The sequence below is a fragment of the Lutzomyia longipalpis genome, chromosome 4, assembly GCF_024334085.1.
Source record: "Lutzomyia longipalpis isolate SR_M1_2022 chromosome 4, ASM2433408v1".
Lineage (NCBI taxonomy): Eukaryota > Metazoa > Arthropoda > Insecta > Diptera > Psychodidae > Lutzomyia > Lutzomyia longipalpis.
The window spans coordinates 9,656,643-9,683,156 of record NC_074710.1 but is presented as its reverse complement, the minus strand read 5'-3'; the positions used below and the strand labels follow the sequence as shown (position 1 = coordinate 9,683,156).

Here is a 26,514-nt window from a genome sequence, read left to right as displayed (position 1 = left end):
GGCGCTAAAAACAAAAACAAAAATTGCCTAACTTTAAGGGGCTATATCTCCCAACATCTGTTATCGTTTTCCTTTAAATTTTGATATGTTGTAGCCTGACTCAATATCTTTCATCAGTCCAAAAATGAAGAAATTCTATGTCACCGTTTAGAAGATATAGCCATTTGAAAAATTCTTGAATTTGAAAAGTTCTAAAAGTCATATCTCTTGAACGGATTGTCCGATTTTGCTCAATTTGGTATCAAATTAAAGGTTTTGCAATTTTCTACAACTTTCTGGAACATCAGAAACTTCTAAAACCATTCCTTGAGGACAAAAAGTCCAAAAAACTGTTTTGGTCAAACAAAAATCCGCAATTTCGTGTTCTGGAGGTGACCTTGAAATGTATCGAAATATATGTCAAATTATAGCTTATTTCAATACCTTTCCAAAACTAGTCCAGAAATTTCTGTATGTGCAATAGAACTTGAGATATAACCATTTTTGTCTTTCGAATTGATGAATTTCATTAAAAAATCAACTTTGCCTACTAATACTACTTAAAAATTAAATTACAACGCATAGACTGACCCATCCGCGTTGTGGTATACCAACTCTAATAACTGGACGCGTTATTTCCTAAAGAAATGAGCTATACTTTTTGCTTTATCTTTTTGAGAAATATGATATTTTGAGCTTTTTCTAAACCCTTAAGTGACTTTTTTAACCCCGGTCTCCCCTATCCCTGTTAACACTTTTCCGAAAATTTAATTAATTTAATGAGAAGCAATAATTTTTTTTTTGCCTTAGCCAAAATGCACCATCTTGTTGGACAAATTATATAGGTATATATGTATATTTTATGGGAGATTCTTTTACAATATTTTTTCTTCATCATGCCAAATGTTCGTCGTTGTACTTTCTGGTTAATGATTTTTTATTCGTTTTCTCCCAGTCAGCACTAATCCCCTCGCGTATATAAATAAATTACTCATGAGTCGAAAGGTGTTGGATAAATTGTTGCTGCACCGCTCGAGGCTCTCCAATGTGCGTTGTTACCATCATTTGGTAGTTCAACAAAACGTCAATCCGGTCTTTTTATTAGCCCACCCCGCACAACCTCGCGCATCCCATGGAGGACATTGCAAACGACCATCAACTATATTTTGAATCATCCTCTGCGTCCCCTGAATGTACGCAGAGACTCACACAGTCCCCGAGAGAGACAACAAGGACATGTAGATTTTATCAGTCATTATAATATGTTCGGCCCACCATGTCACCATAAAGTAATTAATGTTGCCTGTTCATTAAATTGTTGTACAACTTTTTACCCCTCCGCGGACCATTCGCGCGGGACAATTGGCTTCTTTCCACGCTTTGCCATGGTGCAGCACGCAAAACACCGCCGCGAAGAACTGCACCAACATCCCAAACCAAACTAATGAAACTTGATAAAGTTGAAAGTTTTGTTTGTGCAATTTTTTCACCATCTCCCAACCACCCTTCTTCGCGCCCCCCTATTCTCTCCGCAGGGTGAAGTGCATTTTCACCATGGAAGCCACAATTTTGTTGAAAATCTCAAAATTCCCCGCGTAACATCCGTATATATGTATATGGGGAATTTTCCATGGGAAAATGTGGGCTATTCGCCCAGAAACTTTCAACGCAAAATGTGTTATTAATGGATTTTCCTTGCAAAGAGTTTAAAATCCACCGCACCCACCCCCGTCTAAAACTGACAAAGTGTCTTGGTGGGTGCATTCTTTTCGAGGAAATATTTTTGTTTACTGCATAAATTTTCCACTGAAAAGCGAGGAAAAAATATGTTTTCCACACAATATGGATCTCAGAGATAGTTTGATATTTCTTGACAGCATGGTGGGGATGATTTTCTTTCTATCCTTCAAGTAAATTCTTAATTTGGTAGCATTTGAATAATTTAATTTGCAAACGGTGAAAAGTATTTTTACTACTTCTTCAGCAAGATTTTTTTAAAAAAAATTATTGTAGAAATAATTTGTTGTAGGTAAGCAATGTGTTCCTAATAGATATGTAGGCGAATTTTCTTAAATTTACAAAGACTCATATGGAGTTACTCTTGTTCTTTGTCATAACATCATTCGAACAAACATAACTATAGTTAAGAAAGTAATCTTGTTGATAGTTTTGAAAACATTCTCAAGCAGCTTTGCAAAGAGGTAAAAGAAACTTTTCAAGTTTAATGGTATCAGCTGAGAAAAACTCTTAAAGGATTTGTTATTGCATCAAAGCCATACCTAGAAATCTATTTAATGGATTATTTTTAGACAACGGAAACTTTTAATTTTTTAATTAGCCTTTAAAAAAATGCCGAAAAAGCCAAATTAGAGCATAAAAACAAATAAAAAAAATTTCGATTTGACTACAGACTTTTGAATATTTATTTGTATATTTCAAACCAATAATATTTCTTTTTTTTTAACTTATAATACTTTTTATAAATTTTGATGTATCCTTTTTAACATTTTACGTTTCTTTTCTTAAATTCGATGACTTTTTCTAACGTTTGATGTTGTGAGTTCGGTGAATTGATGATTATGTAGATGAAACACGAAAAGACCTTATTTACGAAAGATACCTTTTTAACGAAAGATTTTTTTAACGTTTACGTTTTTTGAAACCTTTAGAATTAATCTTTGACCCTTTTGGGGTTTCTTTTCTAAAATTTAAAATTTCGAAATGTTTTACATTTGGTTTTTATTTTGTAACATTTTACGTTTATTTTCTTAAATGTTTTTGTTCTTTTAATCAAAATGTTTTTTTTTTAAATCTAAAACCTAAAAAAGTAAATTTAAAATTCTTTTTACTAAAACTCCTATAATATAATTTTTAAACATTCTGCATCATTTTTATTTAAAATGTTCTTGATATATTTTTTTTATTTTGTAACATTTGGCGTTTCTTTTTAGCTGTTATTCTTTTTTAAGGTTTTGCGTTTTTGAAACGTTGAGAGACACGTTTGAAAGCTTTTTCTAACAATTTACATTTTCTAACTTTTGATATTTCTTTTTAATCACTTATATTTTTTTAAGTTTGTTGTTTATTTTTTTCTTTGTCTGATGTTTCTTTTCTAATATTTTATATTTTTTCTCAAACTTTTTGCATTTATTTTCTAACGTTTTGCGTCTACTTTCTAACACATTACACGTGTTTTTGAGAAATTTCTTAAAGCTCTTTGCATTTCTTAGCAATTTTTTTTTAAATAAATGGATGATTTTAGGTTGATGATTTCAAAAATCTCACGAAATATGACATCACAGTTCTATCGAAAAGTTTATTAAAAAAAATAGAATTTTGAGCATTAATTAAAAAGTTTATTTAAAGTTTCATTTTCACAGAAAATACATAAATTAGATATATTAAAGTTTAAATTTTTGTGTTGAAAATTGTTGTTTTCACATGTGTAGGATATTAAGAATTTATAATAATGATTCAAATATGCCTCTAGCTCTATGCTAATTTTCCCAACAATTTAATTGCATTTCTGACTGAATTTGCAAAATCTCTATGGGGACTTTGAGTATACATAGGATGAAATCCCATGGGGGTGCCACGTCGAAAACCCCCTGAACGAATTATTGTTGCCATGTATTGTATGAATTAGGGAAAGTCTGATGAAGTGAATGTGTTTGTGTGTGGTGATAGGGTCCTCTGTGTACTGTATACAACAGGGGGTGACTTTACGAGGAATTTGTAAGAAAATCCCCAACAAAGCAAACAACTTAATTTTGGTTAACTAATTCAATTATTGTAGTTAAAAGCGCGAGAGTGTAAAGTTTGTTCAAATGAATTTTTGACGAGATGCACAGTTCTCGGTAAAATTAGAATCCCTCTCGGTGCTGAATCCATATAAGTGATTATAGATGCAAATACAGTGGCTATGATTTCATTTGTGAACAAAATGGGGGCGAAGCGGTTATCTGATTTTCACTTCCAAAAGGCATGGTGGATGGACTAGCCCAGAGGATGCTGGTTGTAAAATTTTGGAACCGATTAGGGGTGAAATTTAGGGAACAATAGAAAATTATTGCGAATGGATGGTATTGTGAGGGTTCCCCATATACGCAATGTGAATGCACAAACATTCTAAACTAATTACAAAGAGTGCACGCAAGCACTCAAAATGATGTTTGAATGCACTACCATCCCCCTCGTCATCCCCAATACGCCCCATTGTTCCCCAAAAACTATATACTATGCCGCCCATACTCCAAATATGGGATAATTCACAGCTAAACTATTCGTGTGTCTGCATTTTAGGCATTTTACACACTATACACACACTCACCCACCCCCAAAGCCACAGATATGGTATTTTCACCCTCGCTCTATCACATTTGTTTGCAATAATTCGATAGATGCGTGAACAGAGCTTACAATTGCTCTTCAGGGGTGGGAATGGGAGATTTTTAGGGGGTGCCGTGGATCCCTCTCAAACCACCAATTCAGTCACGCAGATTGAACTTGTGGCTTTGGTTTATTTTTGGTGGTTGGCGCGCGAATTGAAAGGTTTTTTTATTTCTGGTGCAATAACATCCACCATTACATCCCCAATTTTGCACACTCTAAAACACCAAATTTTACCCCATTTCCCTTTAATAATTTCACGATGGTTTACACAACCAATAAGGCCAACCAAATGGATGATTTTTCCCACCTATTTCCCAAGCCTGGGCATCTGCAGTGTTAATACCTCAAATTGATTGGGAAATGCTCAATAAATTCGCCCCACTAAGTCTCTTATCGTCTCCCCAGCTTCACATTCAAGCTGATTTTGCCACAAAGTCCAGCACACAGGAATAATTAAACAAAGCGATAGAGTTGCTGACTTTTCGATAAACTTAATGGATATTGAATATAATAGCTGGTGGCGATATATGTACGTATAATACCTCCTTGGCGGTCTTATCTCCCTTCTTTATGGAACATTTTAGAATATATATGTATTTTTTGTATATATATTTCGAATTGGCCCCGATTTCCTCGGATATTTTCGATAAGAAAGTATAATTTGAGATAAACTCTGCTTGGGATTGGTGTGTTTCTTGCTTTTTTTCTTGGTCAAAATGAACGACAAAATTAATATATTAAAGAGATGCGAAAGTCCCTCTAAAAAGGAATTTTATTTGTATGTGAGGAAACCGCCAGAGGGGGGGGGCTTTGTGCTGTTGATTGGGGGATTTTTTTTTTAACAAATCAAAGATATGGAAAATGGAGGCTAAAATGTTGAAATTCAATCAATTTGTGTTCAAGACGCAATATTAGGTTCTATTCAGTTTTCAAGAAGATTTTGAAATCTTGACTTTGTTAAAATCAAGACAAACCAAGATTTGGTATTGGGCCTTATTCAGCGACCATGAAACCCTTGAAATTCGCTTGAAATCTTGAAATTTCAATGCAAAATTCTAAGATTTCAAGGGTTTCTTGGTCGCTGAATTAGGCCCATTTTGGGGTTTTTAAATTTTTTCTTGTTTTTTTCTGATATTTTAGATAATTTGCTTTCTGTTTCGGCTTCTCTTCATAAATTAAATTTTTCGCTTTATAATTTGTTTTCTTGATTTAATATAGCAAAATGCTCTGGACTTGTCAAAAAAAACTAGAAAAATAAAAATTATGTTCTCTTAAAAATTAGTTTTAGAATTTTTGTATTTATTGAATAATGATTGGTTTAAACGACGTTGAATGATTCAAAAAAGAGAGCTTTTGGGCTCGGCGAAAGCTCTCTTTTTTGTATTTATTGAATAATTTCGTTGAGATGAATTAGTTAAAATTTAAGAAATAATACAAAAATCATAGAATGTTTTATGTTGCGCGAAATTAGACCCTCAACCAAGGAAAAATCAAGAAAAATTAGTTAACAATTTCAAGAAATAAAGACTCTAGAATACGACGTCTTTTATTTTATTTATTTATTTTTTTTCTTTCCATGCGGTTTTTCAAGGCAAATGATAGTAGAAATTTTGAAAAGAATGTCCTCTTTAAAAATTTCTGTTTTCTTGAAAATTTTAAGGTTTTCTAGGTCGTAAACTACGACCCATTATTGAAATAAGGGATGGTCTCGTTATTTTGGAAAATCTACAGGAACAATATAGCCAAAATGTGAGAATTTCAAATAATTTTTTTTTTAAAGTAAAGTAATGAATTCTTATCAGTACTTGGCCATTTAACAAGAGTGCAAGCAAGTTTCGAATTTTTGGTTTCGAAAATAGCTTGAAAGTCGCTCTTGAAAGTCCCTGAGTTTCCTAAATAACGTAACCATCCCTTATTACGAAAATTAACGACTTATGCCCCTTTTCTGTGAATTTTTAAGATGTTTTTCTCTATTTTTGAAATTAAAAAAAAAACTTTTTGCACTAACCTTTCCTAATTCTTTTTCTCTTCTCTTTTAATTCCAGGTAAACATTACTTTGATGACACATCCCTCTGTGAGAAATACCACATGAACATTTCCTCGTACGAGAAATTTTGAGATTGGGATGGAAAGTTATTTCGTCGGTGTCTCACAAGTGCAAACATACGCGCGGAGTTTCACATCTCAAACATCCATCGAAAAGTTTTTGGGGGAACTGCTACTGTGTGAGTCTTTGCATTCAATTTTCTCAATGTTTACAATTTCAGTTGAGTTTATCACCGAATTGACTCGGTAGATTGAAAATCACCACCCCCTCCCTCCTGTGAGTCCTACATGGTAATTGCTTCAATAAACAATAATCAATAGAGACGATGTGCGGGGTATGCTCCACTTGTCGCATAGATTTCATCAGGTTCTAATGCTATATGCATACACCATGTTCGGGTTTTTGGTGATGCTTCTATCCGGCTTCTCTTTAGCTTCTCTCGCTTCATAGCAGACAATCCACCCAGTTTGTTGACCAGTTATTGCTTATTCGTGGAAAATCAATTAATACCTCACTTATGGCGAGATGATTTCTTCATCTTATACGAAGCTTTTAGCGATCGTGAGAAAATTATTACAGTCAACGAGTCATTTAACTGTCACACCGCGAGAATGGGCGATAAGAAAGTCTCTCAGTGATGTGACAAAAAGTGTGAGAAGGCAAGATTTTGCTTCTCGAGACACTCAAGATCCCCAACATCATCGTAGTGTCATAATATGAAATTTTCTTCACGACGACGGAGACACCTTTTATCCCCTGCAATTACCATTGAGATTGCAATTTTGCATCTTCTTGCAAAAGCCTCGGCTTTCTTCACCTGCAATTTACATTCTTTTCACATGCACACCACCTATCCAACCCCGGTGTGGTGGGTATACTGTTATTGATGAATTTGCCAAGGCATTCACCTGGTAATTGGCACACACACACACACACACGTACACACCTGATGGGGAGCCTACAATTTCCACGTTCAACCCCAATTCACACCAAAACAACCACTTTCTCAGGTGCCACACAGAAATCCCTTGAAGCACCCCCGCATATTGTGGGGGGTATGTCATGCAACTACATGCCACTTTACACAACTTCTGCCGTGTTGTTTCTCTACACTGTAATTTAATTTCTAAATGCGCACCCCATGGTCAATGTGTGAGATCTGCTGCTGCAAAACCCCATTCGCTCGGCTTTTCGGACAACTTTCCCGGGGCTTTTCCCAACTCTCGTGTATGTCTGTATTTAATTAAATCATCAGAGGTGTTTGGTGTGTGCATTTAAGTACATATTTAATCAAACTTTCCATTCCACACACACACACACCATGGGGTCGCCTCCTCTATCCCACCTATTTGAAGTCCTTTAACCGTGGCGACAAAATGCTTTCTGCATCCCATATAAAGCCCCTCATGAAATCCAACAGAGATTTCACTTTAATTCCAAAATGGTTTTGATTGCAAGGATATAATTGTGTGATATGTGGTTGACTTTTGATAGCATTCCACCCTATCACACAGCTCGGCAGAGGTGGGACACCCAATAGGTGGTGTGGGTGGAAAGTTAAAGCTAAGATTTTAAGTTTGTTATTGAAAGCCTGCATAATATAATGGAGTGTATTGAATGGAATTTACTCGAGAAATGCAGCCTTATATGATTATTACACATCCAATGTCCTTAAGAAAATTCCCTTACCAACTTAAAGTGTGTTGCGTTAATGTTTGTTTGGTGATTTGCAGAAATATTTAAAAGAACATTAAAAATTTAAAATAAAACTGAAAATTTACTGAATTCGTTATTAAGATTAACTCATTATGATTTTTTTTTAAATTATTCACGAAAATTTATCTTAAAATTGTCTAGAAAAGTAGACTAGGGTGAGCTTTTGAAATTTTCCTTGTGGTTTTTTTTTTAAGTTAATAACTATTCTTAAACTATTAAGAACTTTTAAGAACTATTCTATTCTTTAAATTAAATTATTCTTAAAAAAAACTATTTAAGCTATTATTAATTTTTTAGGCGTACTAATTAGTTCAAGAGAGTCAGAAAAATTTAAATGAGTAAAATAGGTCCAAGAAAAGTAGAAAAGATATTCTCAAAAACTCTGGTATCGTCAAAATCGGAGTAAATTCATAAAATCGTATATTAAATATCACTAAAATATTGCTAAAAAGAAAAAGAAAAATTAAAAACTGTTAAAAGATTAATATAAATTAATGTCAAGCAATGCCAGCAATAAAAGCCAGTTTTATAAAGCCTAATTTCTTACAAATCGCAATATTTTTTGAAATTCCAAAATAAAAAAAAAAAGATTTCTTGATTCTTTAAAAATATTGTAAAAAAATAATAAATATATTTACATTTTATAGTATAAAGTAGAACGACTTTGTAATATATTTTTTTATTCTTTACGATATTTTTTAATAATATTTTCCTATTGTAGTATTTATCTATTATAGGGCGGAATTGACTACTCAGACGGGTTTAAAAATTTAAGTCGGTCTTAAGGTTTTTAATCAGATTTTTAAAGTCTGATTTAAAATTCTTAAGTCTGTCTTAAGGTTTTAGGTCAGTTTTTATTAAATATTAACAAATTTCATATTTTTCAATAAATTTTACAAATTTTCATGTCCAAAAAATTTATTAAAAAATATGTAATCTGTAAATCTGACTTAAAAATTTTGAGACCGACTTAAAAGTTTTAAGTCTGACTTAAAAAAACAGATTTAAAACCTTAAAACCGACTTAAAAACCAACTTAAATTTTTAAGCCTAACTGAATAGTGAATTCCGCCCATAGTTAAACAAAATAGAATCTAATACAAATGAATTTATTTAGCAATTTCTATTTAGAAGCACATTAAAAGTTTTTTTTTTAATGAAAAATAATTATTCAAAGAGATTTCTGAATCATACGTAGCAAGATTTTCTTATAAAATTCAACATAGGTAATTAATTTTCATAACTTAAAATTAGCTACATACATAATACAGAAGAGTCAGTGATTTATCTAACCCACAGCAATTTTCTACTTAAGTATGTGCCCCTCTCCATATTGGGCAATTTGTTTAAATTCAATATATCCCAACACCAATTGGGATGCGGCGTGCGAAAGAAATGCTGCTAATGATGCTCATGAGAGATGACATTAATCGCAAAGAATGAGAAAAATATTGCCCTCTCCGGCGGTATTGTGAAGAATTTATGTGCTGGAGAGGTGGTACAAGGTTAATCCTGTAAAGAAATTTTATTCTTTCATTTTCCTTTTCAATGTATTTCATACGCGAATGCCGGGGCAATTTTGTGTGTCATCCCCCTGGGTTGGATGTCCGGAAATATTTATTCATAAATTCAATATTTATTTTATGTCAGCTGAATGGGTCGAATGCAATAAATTGTCGCATAGTTGAAGTTTGCGAATGATACACAATCTTGTCGCTTTTCTGGAGGTTGCCTGCCTCTCCAATGTGTATTATATATACGCCAATAGATTAATGGTGCCCACATATGTCGCCATCATAATAATAAAATAATACACTTTTCCTTTGTTACACAACAGCTTATATGAACAGGAGAATGGGGCAATGGGGGGAGCTCATATAAGTGAACATGGGATGAAAAAAGGGTCACTTTTGAGACTTTTCGAACCCGTATTTCAGTGTGAGACGGCAGAGCCATGGGAGACACGCGGAGCTTGCTTTCTTGCCGGCTCTATGTTAAAAATATTTTACGTCTCATGGGGTCACATACACAGAGCTCATGGGTGGGTTGGGAGGTTATGTACTTCTCCGGTCAGACCACCATCCATTGTGAGACTTTGTGACTCGCTCGCTCAAACTTACAACAAAAGCTTCTTCCCTAATTGGATTCAATTTTCTCTCCCCCCTCGTCCAACTGCTCTGTGAGAAAAGACTTCCTCTCATATAACTTTCGGTCTCCTCCACCTCACTTTACTTCCGTCTTTGGCACAAAAATCTCTCTTCGCGAGGACCGTGACAAAGTCCATTGAGATATGTATATTGTCTGTATATATCACATCATCATTACACATTTTTCAAACCCATTTCACAGCAAACACTTAAGATAGTTTTAACACTAACACGATGAAGCTATTAAAAAAATTAAATTATCTCCGCTGTTATTAAAGCTTTTAAAATGGCGTTAAAGTATTGCCGCCGTGTACGCAAAGTTCTCTACATTATATACTACTCAATTATATACTTATAATGTACTCATTTTGTGGACAAGAATCTTCCATTCATGCCTCAATGGATACCAAATGCTAAATGGAGGTTTTTCACACGAAAAAAAACCCTCCTAAATCCCCGAGATAACGGTCGGGAGCTTTTGTATTTTATATATAAAAGTTTTCTGCCAAAGTTTATTCTCAGTGATGATTCAATAATACTAAAAGCCCCCCATTATCGAATGCATTAATGAATATCCAAACGATGGGTGCCAATATAGCGCTACAAAGGCACGCCAGTGGCATCGTCATTATCATAATGGGATCACCGAGAAAGCTAAATACCCCAACATAGGAGAAACAAAAATGAATCGAACTGAGAAAATCCAATTGAGATGACACACCACGAGCAAAGTTGAGAATGGAAAAAAGGTGTGAGATGGAAGAAAAACGAATAATGAGTGTTAGCTGAATTATTTTGCACACAAGAAAAATGATAACAAGATCCCTTTGTTTGCATCTTAATCCACTTGAGCGATTTCTCTTGTTGGTTGCATTGACAACAAGACATAGCAGAGGAAAATATGAAAGAAATCCCACCACATTGTGTATAAAAGTTTTGCGAGATTGTCGAAAGAAATATGCATTTTGCTGTGGAATTGAATGAAAAGCAGACGACAATTTATTTTGCTTTTGCATATTATTCATATTCGCAAAAATATTCTCTCTCTGGCAATGAAGAACCATGGTCAAGATGTTCACTTGTTAGAGCTTCTTCCAAACCCAATGGTAACATCTCAAGGTAGAATCATTCATACAAAGGGTGGTGTACAGCAATTTTATTTTTTTTTATGTTAATTGGTTGATTTTCTGACGTGATTCTAATTCGGGACTTTTCGTAGATGGAAAGCATCTTGGTAGGAGATAAAGCAATTTTTTCATAGAGCTTTTAACGCTCTACAGCCAAATGAAAGCTCCGAAAAGTGTCGAAAGCTCTGGATTAAATGTAGGGGAGACCGGGGTAAAAAAAGTCAATTTGCATAAATCCTTATCTGCAGGATTCCCCAAGGACAAGAAAATTTCCTCAATAGGTCATTCTTATAGGAAATTTCCTTGCCTACAACTTTGCCTCAGACCACTTTTCTCTATCTCCCCGGGAAATATGAGTTTTCGAGCTTTTCCTAAACCCTTCCGCTTCTGACTTTTTTTTAAACGCGGCGGGTAAATATAGTCACCAGTTGGCTAAATAAAGTCGGTCGAATTTTCCGACATTTCCAATGATTTTCCACCTGAGAGATTGATAGTAGTTGATAGCTAAACTTCTCACCTTTTAATCCGCGACAAGGAATTTCACTTTTATACGCACTAAAACAGAGAATTTTGCGATTTTCTCAATCACGCCATTTTGCAACAAATGGATAGAAAATATGTCAAAAATTTCGAACTCCCATATGATTTACATGGGTTGACCCGATCTACCCAAGGGGTATGTTTTGATTCAAATAATTGTACAGAAAAATCATTAAAAGTTAATGAAAATTCGCCTTGGCAACGTTTTCTGCACTAACCCAGGTAGTGAGAAAAATTATCAGATTGGAAAATTGCTGAAGGAAAAGTTCGGAAAACGCGTTTTTATCAATACGCAAAAGTTTGGGAAATGGGCCAAAAATTTATTTTCTTTTTTAACTCCCAAAGTACTGATCACATAACCTCCAAATTACTGTCAAAAATTGTAGGTGTATAGGGCTTTCCACCCTAATTTTTTTCCGATTTTTCCGATTTATAACTTGAGAGAAATTGGCATTTGAAAATTCGAAAATGACTCTTTTTACCCCGGTCTCCCCTACCTTTGTCTCTAATCATGAACTTTTTCTTCAACGATGAATAACACGAATAATACCAAACAAAAATGCAATTTTTACAATTTCTACGATTTATACGATTTTCTGCAATAATTTATTTATTTATATTGATTTCTTATTTAATAATTTTTTTTTAGAGTAAAACACGCAAGTTTTTTAAAAGAATTTCCTTGCAATTTCTCGCGATTTTAGTGCACTTTTTCAATTTCGGCAATTTTCCGTATTTCAACAGAATGTACTTTTTTTATCTCTTGTTTTTCCACAAAAAAAAAGATTTTTAAAGCAATTTCCTACCCCTTTACGTCATCACCTGAATTCAATGAGTGTACATTTTTTAAAGCTTCTCCTCGCGTTAAACCTCCCCCTCAGTTCCCATGAGCCGTCATTTGTCGTGCAGAAATTGTCAGTCCATTTGGTAGATATCCAACAATAACAGAGAAAAAAATATAATTCACCGTGTCGTCTCAGTGGAGTAAATTCACCTGGCAATTGCAATGTCACATCATCCAATGTGGAGATGTGTAGCCTGACGTGCTCGTCCGATTGATGAAAGATACAACATGAGAAATTTATCAATTGAATTACCATCATCAATTTCACTTACCTTGACTATGTCGAAATGCGCGTACAAAATGGCAAAAAATCACTCATCCTATGGCAGTGCAACTTTGAAACATTTAATAGGATTCCATTCTCGAATATAATATTATTTTGCATACAAACCGTCATATGCATGCTTGGGAATAATTTTCGAGTCAGAAAACGAAGAGTATATGCTTTGCAAATGACAATATCTCTCTTTTATAGTAATCATAAATAAATATTTTATTCATTCGCCGACTCTTAGGCGTCCTCTTTTGTTATGTAGCTGCTGCCTGGTTGCTTGCAAAAGACAAACTATATAAGCAAAGAGATGGAGGCAAAAAAAAAAAAAAACTTTAGCGATTGCATGAGATGCAGATGTACGTCGGGAAGATGTATCAGCTGAATTTTTGCCGTATTATCTTGTAATTTATTTGTAAGGTATTAATTATGCTTACTGGACCCTTTTTGCAAATGCCGAATTGGTACGTTGCCAAAAAACGATATTGCAGACATGATGAGTCTTGGGGTGGATAAGTAAATTGTTGAGATTTTTCAGATTACAAAGAATGAATTGAGAGAAGTTGAAGAATTTTGTTTTGTTCTTGTTTAGTCTTATACAGAATTAGCCTAAAGCATTTATTTGAAGCTAATAGAACCAATCTTATGCAGATTTTCGGAAAATTGACTTGAACAGGTTTTAAAATCAGCTTGTTTTGGACTTACAATGTAAAACCGGCTTACTTTGTATGGGCTCCGAACCGACTTAGCCAAATTTTTCTAATCGTTCTTTAGCAGGCTTAAACTATCTAGTTTCAGGAGGCTTCAATATGTCGATTGCGATGGGATCTAATAGTCCTTCTTATTAGTATCAGGAAGTAGACTTTACAGACCGGTTTCAGCAGGGTTTAATAGCCTTGAAATAGCCTTAAAATAAATAAACACCTTTTAAAAGACTAATAAAGTTTTTTAAATTCACTTTTATATGGTCTTTAGAGTCTGATCTTTAGTAAACTTTTGTAGATAAACCTAGCTATATTATTTAATTAAATTATTTTTTAACAGTCCCGTTTTACAAAGCTTTTACAGTCTACTTCAACAGACTTTAGTATGTCGATTTCAAGAGACTTTTATAGTCCGGTCTGAATAGGCTTTATAGACTAGGTTTAGGAAGATTTCAATAATCTGGTTTTGTCAGACTTTAATAGCTCAATTTTGTTAGATTTTAACAGGTCTATCATAGCAGGCTTATGTAGTCTGGTTTTATAAAACTTTAGAGTCAGTTTCATCTGTTTTTAACAGTCTGGCCTTAATAGGCTTTTGTAGTCTGGTTTCAAAAGACTTATAGTCTCATTTTAGCAGAAGGAGTTTGTCAATTTTTTTTTAACCGTAGCGTATTAGCAGGCTTTAACAGTATGGTTTCAAAGAACTTTAATAGGTTTTAACAGTTCGGTTATAGCTGGTTTTGACAGTATGGTTCTTAGCAGATTCTCTTGATCTAGACTTAGCGGGAAGTAGTCTTTATAATGTTTACTAGATTGATATAACCTAGTTTATCTCCAGAGGGTCTAAACTAACAAACCAACTATACTATCTCAACTTAATGTTATTCTTGCTCAACATACTCATAATAAATCAACATAGTGCCAGTAAAAAAAAGAATTTGGGCATGATTAAACTTTCTTAACACCTGCAGTCTATTTTCATACCTGCATAAATTCATCATCCTTATCCACCTCTCTATCTTAACCCAAATGAGCCTTACTTATAATCCCCTCAGTGCGGTCATTCTGCCTGATTATTTGACCCACAAGATCATCAAGGCAGAAGAACATTTCCTCTCCGATGTGCAATTTGCATAACCCGCTCCTTTTCTCTGTCTCTCTCGCATCCCAACGTATAATTATTGTGATTATGCTCTGCAGCATTATCTTTTTATGATTATCCGGGTGCACCCTGCGCCATTGAAATTCTATTTAAGATCTCACTTTTGTATGATTGAAGAACCCATTCGCAGGTATCAATTTACCTTTATTGCAGTGTACATAATTGCAATTAGAAATTTTTCCTGCCGCACCATTTAATACGTGCACAACACAGAGTCTTCCCCTGGAGGGCGTATCTATCCAGGAGCCATCGTCAGCTTGGTGGATGAAACGTTTTAAAAAGTCATTTGCATTTTGCCTACCTTCTTTTCCCCCCATACTCCTTGTAGATTGCGGGGGTGGAAACATTTTAATTTTGCTGTGTGTGTGTGCGCCCTATGATTTTGGTCCTTTGCACAGGAAGAATAAGAGCTGTGAGAAAAAATTAATTGTGCACATCCATTAAATTTAATATTTCTAGGGTAATACCACTCATGCCATGGCGAAACCACGTGGGATGATGATGGCCAAGGTCATTAAAAATGAGTTTTGTGCCCATCATCATCATCTCTCTCTCCTTACTTTTCCGTTCTCTTTCGCATTCGCATTATTCATTCTGTTGTGGGCACGTTTGCAGAGATTCTGCGACATCCCCTAATGTGCCTCCGCGGATGGAGAAAATCTCTCCGCTTGTGCTTATTTGCAATCAGCCAGAACAAGATGGGGCAATAGGCTTAGGCGACTTATACATGATTGGGATTCTTTGTTTTACCACGAGATGGATTTTTGTTTATTTTATTAAAATCTTATACTTATATATTTTTAAAATAGAACCTGATCTTACATTTCTTCTAAAAAGAATTAAACATTAATTTATCAAGAAGAAGAATTTTGCATAATAAAATCCCAACAGATGGCGGTAATTGTTACGATATCACTAATAGATGTCGCTGCAGAATTTTGATTAAAAACTTTTTGCATATTTCTTATGACATCTATTGAGAAACTCTTATCAGAGAAAACGACATTTATTATAGAAATTTAATAAAATAGAAATTGATACATTGGCGCCATCTATGAGCATAAATAGTTGCCTAATAGTGTATTAAAACTACTTAATCATTAACACAATGCTGAAAAAGTTAAAAATTCTTTAGCAGGGTAATAAAGTGCAGCAAATTATTCTCCTTTCAAAATTTGCAACCAATTAGTCAACTAAGAACGAGTCACAGCATCTGAATGCCTGAGGCCTACAAGACTCCGGTCATAGTTCTTCTTGGCGCGCAAATGGAGAAGAAGAAAAAAAAATGATATGCGCAATGGAAATTATCTAGTGGCGACTCATGATTACATCCAAATACGACCTGTGAATACAAATTTCCACTCAAGCATACGATCAGGGAGATGGGATGGGGGGATATTTCTCAAGTGATCGTCACAGAAACGCATCTCTTGCTGCGTCTTGTACATTCTCCATGAACAAGGCATGGAATTATTATAGCTTCAACATGTTTTTAATGAAGACAAGGCTATAGCCGAGCAAGAGGAGCTCTTGTGTTTTATAATTGCAACAATTTCATTCTTTTCTAAAAAGGACCATAAATCAAATGCGCCCAAGCTTGGGACGCGCGCGTAACGCAGAAAATGAGGAAAAAAACAGCAAACCGCCATGCCTCTTCACCAACATTGGGTGAATTCTTCTATGCAAATTATCCGTGGCGGTTGGTGAAGATAAAAAAAAATCTTGCTGTATGGAATGAATGTGCCCCATGCTTCACTTGCTCTGTAACAAATTCATTTAAATTAATAATTCTTACGCGCCCGGGGAAGGTGGTGTGGAGATTCTTCTTCTTCTCCTAAAATTAGTCTCGAGACATCCCCCTTCATTTGCGGTTTTAGCACAGGGGGTGATACTGCAACAGACGGGGTGTGGGGAGCTGGTGGTGCACATAAAACAGAAGCAATTTTCTGGGAAATCGGAATTTTTGACTAATTGATTGCCATTTATTAACTTGTGGAATTTTCTCTCGCAGCATACAATGTTGCGCTATAGCAAAAAACGGACAAGGATTTGCTTTTTGATTAATAAAAGCTTGAGGTATTTCTCAAGTCTAGACGTGAAGAGGTTTCTGTTAATTGAGAAAGCTATTTTAATCTGCATACCATTTGTCCTGTAAAAAAGAAATTATTCCTAATAAATTTCTCTTGACCTTTTCGTTAACCTTTTCACGTGAAATATTAAAGTTTCCCTAAATCAAATTTATTCAAGTTTTTTTTTTCTAAGTTAGAAATACGTTTAATTTACGTAAAAGAAGTCAGGGAGAACTTTCGTATTAAGAAATATCTTTAGAGAGCTACCACGAAATAAAAAATTCTAATGAAAGACCGAAAGTTTAATTGTTTGCTCAGGACGAGAAAAGGGTTAAGGAAATTCTAAATTTGGTATATTAAATAAAAGGAGTCTATTCACGTTTATTTTCAAAATAAAATATCAGAATTTAAATAAATTTTTTGCGATTTTTTTTGTTTTTCTCCCAGACAAAAAATATTCAAATGTTCGTATTTTGTAGGAAATATTCCGAATAATAGGAAAAAACTTACAATTATTCCGATTTTTTAGTAGATATATTTTCTATTGTTATATAAAACACATAAAGCCCCCAAAAAATGAATTAAAAATATTCAAAATTGTATTTAAGCGAACGAAACGTATTTCAATCATAAAAATGAATGAAAAATGTCATAACAGTGTGTGGTGATCTGGGTGTTGGGAGTGAGGGAGATAGAGGGATGTGTCAGGTGAAGGGTTATGTGAAGAGTGCGGAATAAAGAAGAGAGTGAATTATCTGAGCAAATAAGTGTTTTAATTAACTAAACCCACCCCTGGGGCCAGCGGGGGTACCACAAATTGGCGACGAGTCAAAAGTGCGTCAAGAAATGTAAGTAATTTAAAGAAAAGTGCGTGCAAATGTGCAATGACATTAAGTGAGGTTATGTTATAAAACACACGTGCTGAAATTTTCAAATTTTCATGGAAATTGAGCAGTGTGGGCTAGAAAAGCCACGGAAATGGGTTCCAGGTGTGACTCTATGACTAATAGAGCTATCCTGAGATGGGAAAATTCTCCAAAAAGAGAGAAAATGCTCTTCCGGAATGCCCTTTCCATCAATGTGAATGGTAAAGAGTAAGAAATAGAGCAAAGGCTCTAGTAAACAAAGGGATATGCTCGGATAAGCAAATCCGGAAGTTAAATAAAGTTATGGAAACATATCAAGATATTGTGCCCTCAAAGGAGGAGAAATTAGTACATATAACCACGAACCGGTGGGTTATAATTGATTGGGAAGCTGCAAAGAGACAGTTTACCAAAAAAAATAAAAATAGAAAAAATAAAATGTTAATAAATATTTTATTGTCTGAGAATATTGTATAAGAAGAATAATGAAGAAATTTCTTCTTTTTCAGAACAGACTTGAGATAATACAGAGTCTGATCTAGTAATAGTCGGAGAGTAATTAGGCGAGAGAGACCTAAATTGAGGTAATAAATCAAAGATACAAAGTGAGATGAATTTCCATAAATTGAAGAAATTATTTCAGAGTTGATGGAAAAACTGTGGAACTTGCCACCATTTGATCCTGGCAATGGCTCTGAGGCCAGACGGAATTGGATAGAATGGAAGAGGGCCTTTCAGCACGTAATTGTGGTTCTTGGAGAAACAAACAAGACGAAGCTCAAGAGTCATTTGTTGGGTATTGGAGGCATGAAACTGCAGAAAATCTTCTACGGTATCCAAGGGGCAGATGTCTCAGAAGAAGAAGGGAGCAATATCGATCCATTTGAGGTGGCAATACAAAAACTGGATCAATATTTTGCCCCAAAGAGACATGAGTCTCATGAGCGTCTTATTTTCTGCAAAATGGACCTGGAAGAAGATGAACCAATCGAGAAATTTATGGTTCGAATAAAGCAGCAAGCATCGAAGTGTAGTTTTGGTCGAACCGAACAAGAAAGTCGCGCGACAAGCATAATTGACAAGGTCCTATTAGCAGCTCCCGATGACCTGCGCGAGAAGTTGCTTGCTCTGGAAGACCTTACGCTGGAATCTCTGGAAAGAACTGTTAATTCTTTCCAAGCTATTCGGAACCAAGTGAAACAGATGACCACCACTGAGTGTGAGACTGATATACAGGACGATGAAATTAATGAAATCAGAGGAACAAAGGCAAAATCACGTAAGTGCTTCCGATGTGGGAAAGAACATGATTTCTCCAAGATCCAAAATTGCCCTGCGTATGAGAAGGAGTGTCACAGATGCAACAAGAAAAACCATTTTGCGTCTGAGTGCAAGTCATTGAAAAGGAGCCGAGGAGATCAAACCTCATCAGATGAAGATTACAAAAGCACCAAACGCCGGAAGGTTGAAGGCAAAGGGTCTCTGAAGGAGGACGACTCTGAGGATAACTCAAGTGAGTCAGATTCAAGTGAGTCAGATTCAAGTGGCTCAGATTCAAGTGGCTCAGATTCAAGTGGCTCAGATTCAAGTGATGTATGCAGCATTGGAATTGGAGATGAATACATTCGCTGTGAGATTGGTGGTGTACCGACAGAAATGCTCATTGACTCTGGATCTACAAATAATGTGATTGATGAGGGCACTTGGGCCAAAATGAAGGAGAAGGGGATTGAGCTAACGAATTTCTCCACGACCTGTAAGAAACAGCTGAGGGCTTATGGACAGAAGACATGCTTGCAAATTATGGGTGTGTTCGAGGCTATGATGGTTGTTGAAGACAACGGAGATCAATATAAAACAGTTGCAGAATTTTATATTGTGGAAAATGGAACACATTCGCTAATGGGGCGATCATCCGCCATCAGTCTGGGGTTGTTGGAAATTGGACTTCCAAGTTCCCGGAAATCTGCGGAATTGACGAATGATGGAGAGTCCTCCAGGAGCCAGTATTCTTGCCACGCGAATAAGGTAACGCAGCAAACTCGCGGCATCAAGGATCCTTCCAACGATTTCTCGCGGAAATTGTCGGAATGGAGAGGGCTTTATGTGTACTTCATGGAGTTCTGCAAGGAGCACGATATCCTGGTCAACAGCGCATTTCCAAAGATACATGATGTCGAGCTCCAGCTGAACTCTTCGGAGTGCCACAAGCGGAACAATTTTCGAGAAAAGAAGGGGGAGGATGTGGAAGATCAAAAAGGAAATGACGAGGAAACTGATGTACACGAGAGAAACCGGAAGCTGTTCACGGTCTCCGCTCAGCAAAAGCTTCTGGCTAGTGGTGGACTACCCAATAGGATGTAACAAACAATTTCGACCAAAATACAAAAGATTCCCTGCACCGCAGAGTCACCAGATACTCCTGAGGGCTACATCACGAGTACTGTGAGGACTTCAGAACAACGTGAGGTCTAGGCTTTGAAAGGAAAAGGGAGATGTGGTGATCTGGGTGTTGGGAGTGAGGGAGATAGAGGGATGTGTCAGGTGAAGGGTTATGTGAAGAGTGCGGAATAAAGAAGAGAGTGAATTATCTGAGCAAATAAGTGTTTTAATTAACTAAACCCACCCCTGGGGCCAGCGGGGGTACCACACAGTGCATGAAACGTTTTAAAAGTGTGCGATTTCAGCGCATAAAATACATTTAATGTTATATTTATTTGAAAATATTTATCAAGAATTTAGCCGTATTAAGCAATTAAAAAAAATTCTAAAATCAGATAATTAATCATATAATCACCCCTTAACTTTCCTTTAACTTTAAAATGAAGAAAATAATTTGAAACACAAAATTGCAAAGTACTTTTTATTCAAGTCCTCACAAAAAGTATGAACAATTTCAAAACAATTTTATTTATCCTTCTCCTTCAAGAGATTTCTTGCGTCATTCCCATGAGTGAGCTGAGCATCTCTTGTCCTTTATACTGAAAATCATCGAAAAATGCAGATTCCAAGTAAATTGTTGGGAAGAAGAGGCAAAAATATGCAACATTGCAATTGTGCAAAAATTTTATCAGTCCTCTTTGCCGTAACATGACATTACAATGGTTGAAGGAAATTTTTTCAGCCACTTGAGAAAATTGGCAAACAACGAACCCTTTACCATCCAAGTTTTTTTTTCATTCTTCTTCAGTACAAAGAATCCATGCACAATTCCAATTCCTTCAGCACCTCTTTGCTTGCCCGAGGAACAGGTGTTGAATTCACGAATAATTATTACAACCCATTAAATGCAATGGCAGGGAGAATTGTTGAGATTCTCCCTGTGAATCATCTAACTTCATCACCCATGGTCCAAAACACCTTGCGGGCCCTTTAATGAAAGTGTCGAGAAGGGAGTTGAAGAAAAAGTAATTTTAATATATCATTGTGTATAAGGAAAGACCATCCTAAAGAACCCCCCTTCTCAATTCTACTGGGTCCTTCCACATTTCGTGGCGACGATGTGAATACACCCCACAAGACTTCGAATGAGAAAGAGATGATTAATTGGTCACTTTAGCCATTTACAGTGTGAGACTTCCATTGCCTTTTGTAACTATAATTTCCTCTTTAATTTTTATATATGACCTAGAGAAAATGCACACAAGGCACATGGCTAAGGGCACGAATTGACTCCACTTTATTGCATTTAAGCACATCATGGGCTTTCTTTTTTTTTTCCTCTTTTTCTTCTCCATGCTCCTTTACCAGGTCAAACACGATGGAAAAATTCTCGCGAACCACGGCGAAAAAAAAAGAGAAAGGATTCGTAAGTTAGCATTTTTGCACGTCCCGCAAATTATATTTTTTTCCTTTTAATTGTCGCAAAGGGAATTAAGTAAAAGAAATGATGTATTTTTTGCTTTTATTTTTTTTTATAAAAGAATTTCACAGAAAACCTCCCAGCTTGAAGAAGTTAAATTTTTCATGAAAGCATTTTAGTTGTTTGAAATAAAGGAGTCTATTCACTTTTGTTCATATAACGACATAATTAGATATGTGAGACACTATAAGCAAGTCAGAAACACTGAAGAATAAGCTCAACTTTTTTTTAATTTTCCTTTGTGAGGTAATTTTCATTGCGCTGAGAAAAATCAGGGAAGATTTGTTGTAAAATGCATAAGTCCCGCCCCCATTGGATTTTATTCCCTCTTCTGTAGAGCATATGCATCATTGCTTCAATTGATTAAATTTGAAAAATAAAAGTGAAAAAACCTCCTCAAAAATTACAAATTACCAAATCAATTAAAAATTAAATAAAATATGTAGCATAAAGCAACATTGTTTGCGAGAGAGCAAAAGAAGCAGGAAGTACCGCGTGGAATAAATGAGAAATCGAAATATACATAACCCTCCCATGAGGAAATTCGAGAATGGAAATATCAAATTAGCGTAAGACGTCCAATGTTCTCGCTTTCTTACATAAACCATCCCAAACATACTTTAAATGCAAAGAGCACGAAGAGACAGAGTATTTGCTTTGTTTATTGTCGTGACAATTATTTTCGTTTATTAACCACAATCACGCTATGATGGTAAATTTCGTGTTTAAGCTATTTTCAGTTTTATTTGCCATGCCACCCGCACCCTCCCCCCCCCGGCCATTTGCTGCTCCGGAAAACCACGCGGTATGTTCCTTCTATTTTTGGGTTGATTAACTAAATAACGATAGAAGTAGGTTAAGAAGGTATTAATCACGTAAAACGAGGAGAAAATAAAACATTTTCCTAACTGATATCTGGGTAACGATTCTCCCATTCACATTTCCACAAAAAGTAAGGTCAAATATTGCACAACTTTCTTTCTGCTGAATGAATAAAATACTTGACTATGCGATAAAATACTTTTAAAATGATAAGAATGAAAATTGAATTTATTTAGTGATTTATTTGTGATGAAAAATAGTTTTTACGATTGTCAAGACACATAAACCATTTAATCTGATATTTTATTTTTCAATAAATCATTTTTAGTACTAGATTTAGTTAGGAGCTTTATAGCTTCCAGGGCATAGATTTTCAAGAATTCTGCGTATGTATATGTACATGATTAAAGATAGCTAAACTTCTTATATTCGTTTAACAAATTGGATATTTAGAACAAAACTATTCAAATTCTACTTGTACTAAATAATTTATTGTATGATTGAAATAAAATGAAGAATATTCACATCTCTACTGATTTAACTCATTTAATATTTCTTAATAAATTCTTAGAAATATTACCTACAAATTCTCGTTTTAAAATGTACAAAAAATGTCTTGGTTATATAGTCTAAAAGTACTAATTTTTAGTACTGTCAAATCTTCTATTTTTTTTACAGAATACAAACCAAAATTTTATAAAAAAAATCTCATTTAAGTTTTTTTGATTTTAGAAAAAGTTTTTATTTTTAGTACAAAGTGAATTTAATTTAACTGAATATGTAACTTTGACTTCTGACGTTTTTTATCGTTTTTTTTTTTTAACTTTAAACCAATTTCATTCATTGTTTGATAGTTCTTTTCTATGTTTAACGCTTTTTTATTTAACGTTTGATATTTATGTATTTATTAACGTTTGACGATTTTTATCTAATGTTTGTCAATACCTTTCAAATATTTGACAGTTCTTTTTCTTTTTCTGACATTTCAAAAGATTGTCATTACATTTTTAAACGTTTCTCGTTTCTATTCTAATGTTCAACATTTAGTTTTAAACAATTGGAAGTTTTTCATAAATGATAAACCTTTCTTTTATTACTTGGAATATTTCTAACGATTTACGATTTGTTTGATTCTTTTCAAATACATAAATTTATTAAAAATTTTTTGTTGTTTTTCTACGTTTCTTGTGACATTTCTAATGTTTGGCGTTTTTATACGTTAGAACGAAAATCCAGTTTAATTTTTTTTTATAAAAGATTCATTCTAAAAATACTTTAAGAATAAAATCTAAACTGATTGAACTTTTAGCGTGTTTAGATACCCAAACATCTACCCTTGCTATAGCCACCAATAACAGAGTTAGTTCCTTTTTTACATTTTCCGGTAAAATTGAACTTTTCATATTTCCAACTCTCACATATAAATAAAAAAAATTCTAATAATTCTATTCTTCTATACATCAAATGTAATTCATAGAGGAAGCCAAAGGTAGAATTTAGTCATCTTATGACCAATTTCAAAATCAAGATAGGATTAGGTTTATATTGGAAATTAGGATTTTGTCATTTAATGTAATTGCATCGACTACGTTTTCATCTTGAAGTGGATTTGAGAGAAGGTAGAGTGGATGGGGTTGAGAGCTCTCAATTTCAGCAAATCAGGCTTAATGCCTTCAGTGTCATCGAGTTGTGTGTACGGAGCAATACGAGATTTATTGACTGCATTTCGGTACACTGACCCTATGCAGCATGTGTGTGGTGTATGGATGCGTTATGCTGACTGGTGGATGGTGTGTCTCTCAATGTCCAAAGGTGAGATAAAAGCCATTCAAGTTGAGTGCAAGGTGGATTTTTTTTTAATTATCCACCTTTTCCTTTTCTAATACGAATCGATTTGTCGTCGTTTAGCTAGGGCGATGGTGCAATTAATTTTGCCGAAGGGTGTGCCATGATGACAATTTATTTTATGGTGGAAGAAGATTGAGGCCATCCTTCTTTCCATGAATATCAAATGAAATTACACTAAAAGGCGGCACTTTTTATCTTTTTGCCATACCACATAATCCCCTAATATCGTGCCATTGCAATTACAGTCGTCTCCCATTGGCATCTCCATGCCATAAGTCTTGCCACTCTGTGATGCATTCTGCAAATAGCTGGGCTCAACGTACATACATACATATAGTTATTTTCTTACGTTTTGCACAATAGCACGGGCACTTGTAGCTTCCTTCTTTGAGTGTGCTCTCCACCATAGAGACAAAGTTCTTACATCGGGGCTCGATTCAACCATCTCTCTGACAATTATCGATTTGTGGTGCGGAGTGTGTAAAAATTTTTCAAGAGCGATTTATCACACCGCAAGATGACCAATAGCCTGGTGGGGACAAAAGGATATGGCCTCTTTGGGTGCAAAAGCCACGGGCAAAGAGGGGTCAGAATTGACTTAAATGATCGTTTAGAGTGCAACAACTGTCCAATAATGTGTCCATTGAGTTATAAATAAAGAAGCGGCGCAAAATTTATTCTTCTCACATAAGAAAATAGTCAGAAAGAGAATTGGCACGGCCAAGATCTTTTGCACTGGGAAACAATAAAAACGGCAAAATGCCACCGAGGATGCCGGAGCGGAAGAGGAAAAAAGCGGGCAGTTTTTTTTGCTTGCCCCTATATGTGCTCTCTTTTACCCATCGCAGCACAAACTTTCTGGGGCAAATTTATCTCACATGGGCATCTCCTCTGGCCACCGAGGATCGGCTCCTTAAATCGTGATAGTGCGAGGAGATTTTACGTATTGTGGAGGAGAAAAAAAACCTCCCTGGTGCCTGAGCAGATGCACTCACAGTGTGGAATGATTGGACTGCAATGAATATTCGTTGGCATTGTAGATTAATGCTCATAGAATTTTGGGAATAATTTAATACTGCAGATTAGAGTTTAGATGATACTTAAAGAGACAGAGTTATGTTATCAATATTAAGGATTTAGATATATACAATATTAAAGCTTCAAATTTGAAATATTTAACGTCAAAATTATATTTTTAATACAAAAAATTAACAAAATGTAAAAAAGTGAAACTTGAGAAACCAGGATGAACACGAAAAATCTGAAACCTATTTTCATTAAAATAAATACTAAAATCGATAATCTTTAAGTAATTTTGCGGAACACAAGAAACTATGAAGAAGAATCGGAATAATGCGAAACATCCGAAACTAGAACACGTGAATAATTTAAAAATCCAAGAAACCCCTGAAACAGTTTCAAAGTACACAAGAAACCAGAAAGTATTCGAAGAACACGAAACATCTGAAAGTAATTTTCCAGAACAAGTGAAACAAAGAACTAAATAAATTCGTGGAACCCCATGGAACACAAGAAACAAAGCAAAAAAAAAACTATTAAAAGAAACATAATCCACTAAATGACGTAGATCCGAATTTCGCTAACCTCCTAGAATTCTAAAGTCCTAATCTTCTACTTTTAACCGAAAAAGAACTAAATCTTTTATTCATGAACACAAGAAACCAGAAAAGAAATCCAATGAACGTGAAAATATAAAACTATTTCCACAAAATATAGAAAAAAACTTTTAAAAAAATTTTATAAGTTCCTGTAACTTTTACTTATTGATTTTCATTAAACAAAATTAAATATAAAAAAAAAAATTTAAGATATTGTAGTGAAATTCAATCACCCCCCTCTGTATTTGTGTTGCAGAAAATTGTGTGTAGAAGAAACGCGAGAAAGCCCCTTGGGGAGTCTTCACGCGGCTCCACATGGCCCTTGTTCTCTTGTCCCTCCTTTCTCCATTCCCTTTTTCAAATTCACTTTATACTGTGAATTTCTCTCAGTGTGCAAGAATAAATTCAGCACACTGGTGGATTCTGGTGCAGACGTTGTTTGCAGCATAAAACGATAACAATAGAGATCAAATCTTTGCGATATCATCAAATTCATGCG

The 26,514-nt window shown here is 34.8% G+C and overlaps 2 protein-coding genes across 2 annotated transcripts in view; both read left to right on the top strand.

Moving 5' to 3' along the window:
- The window catches only part of LOC129796083 (MOXD1 homolog 2), a 271,362-nt gene that overhangs the window by 147,094 nt on the left and 97,754 nt on the right, over positions 1–26,514 (top strand). The window lies entirely within an intron of this gene.
- On the top strand, positions 17,708–20,451 carry LOC129796103 (uncharacterized). Its single transcript, XM_055837826.1, has 3 exons — positions 17,708–17,846; positions 18,374–18,448; positions 18,508–20,451. Exon 3 carries the CDS (start codon positions 18,513–18,515, stop codon positions 20,226–20,228), a length of 1,716 nt encoding a protein of 571 aa, XP_055693801.1. The 5' UTR covers positions 17,708–17,846; positions 18,374–18,448; positions 18,508–18,512; the 3' UTR covers positions 20,229–20,451.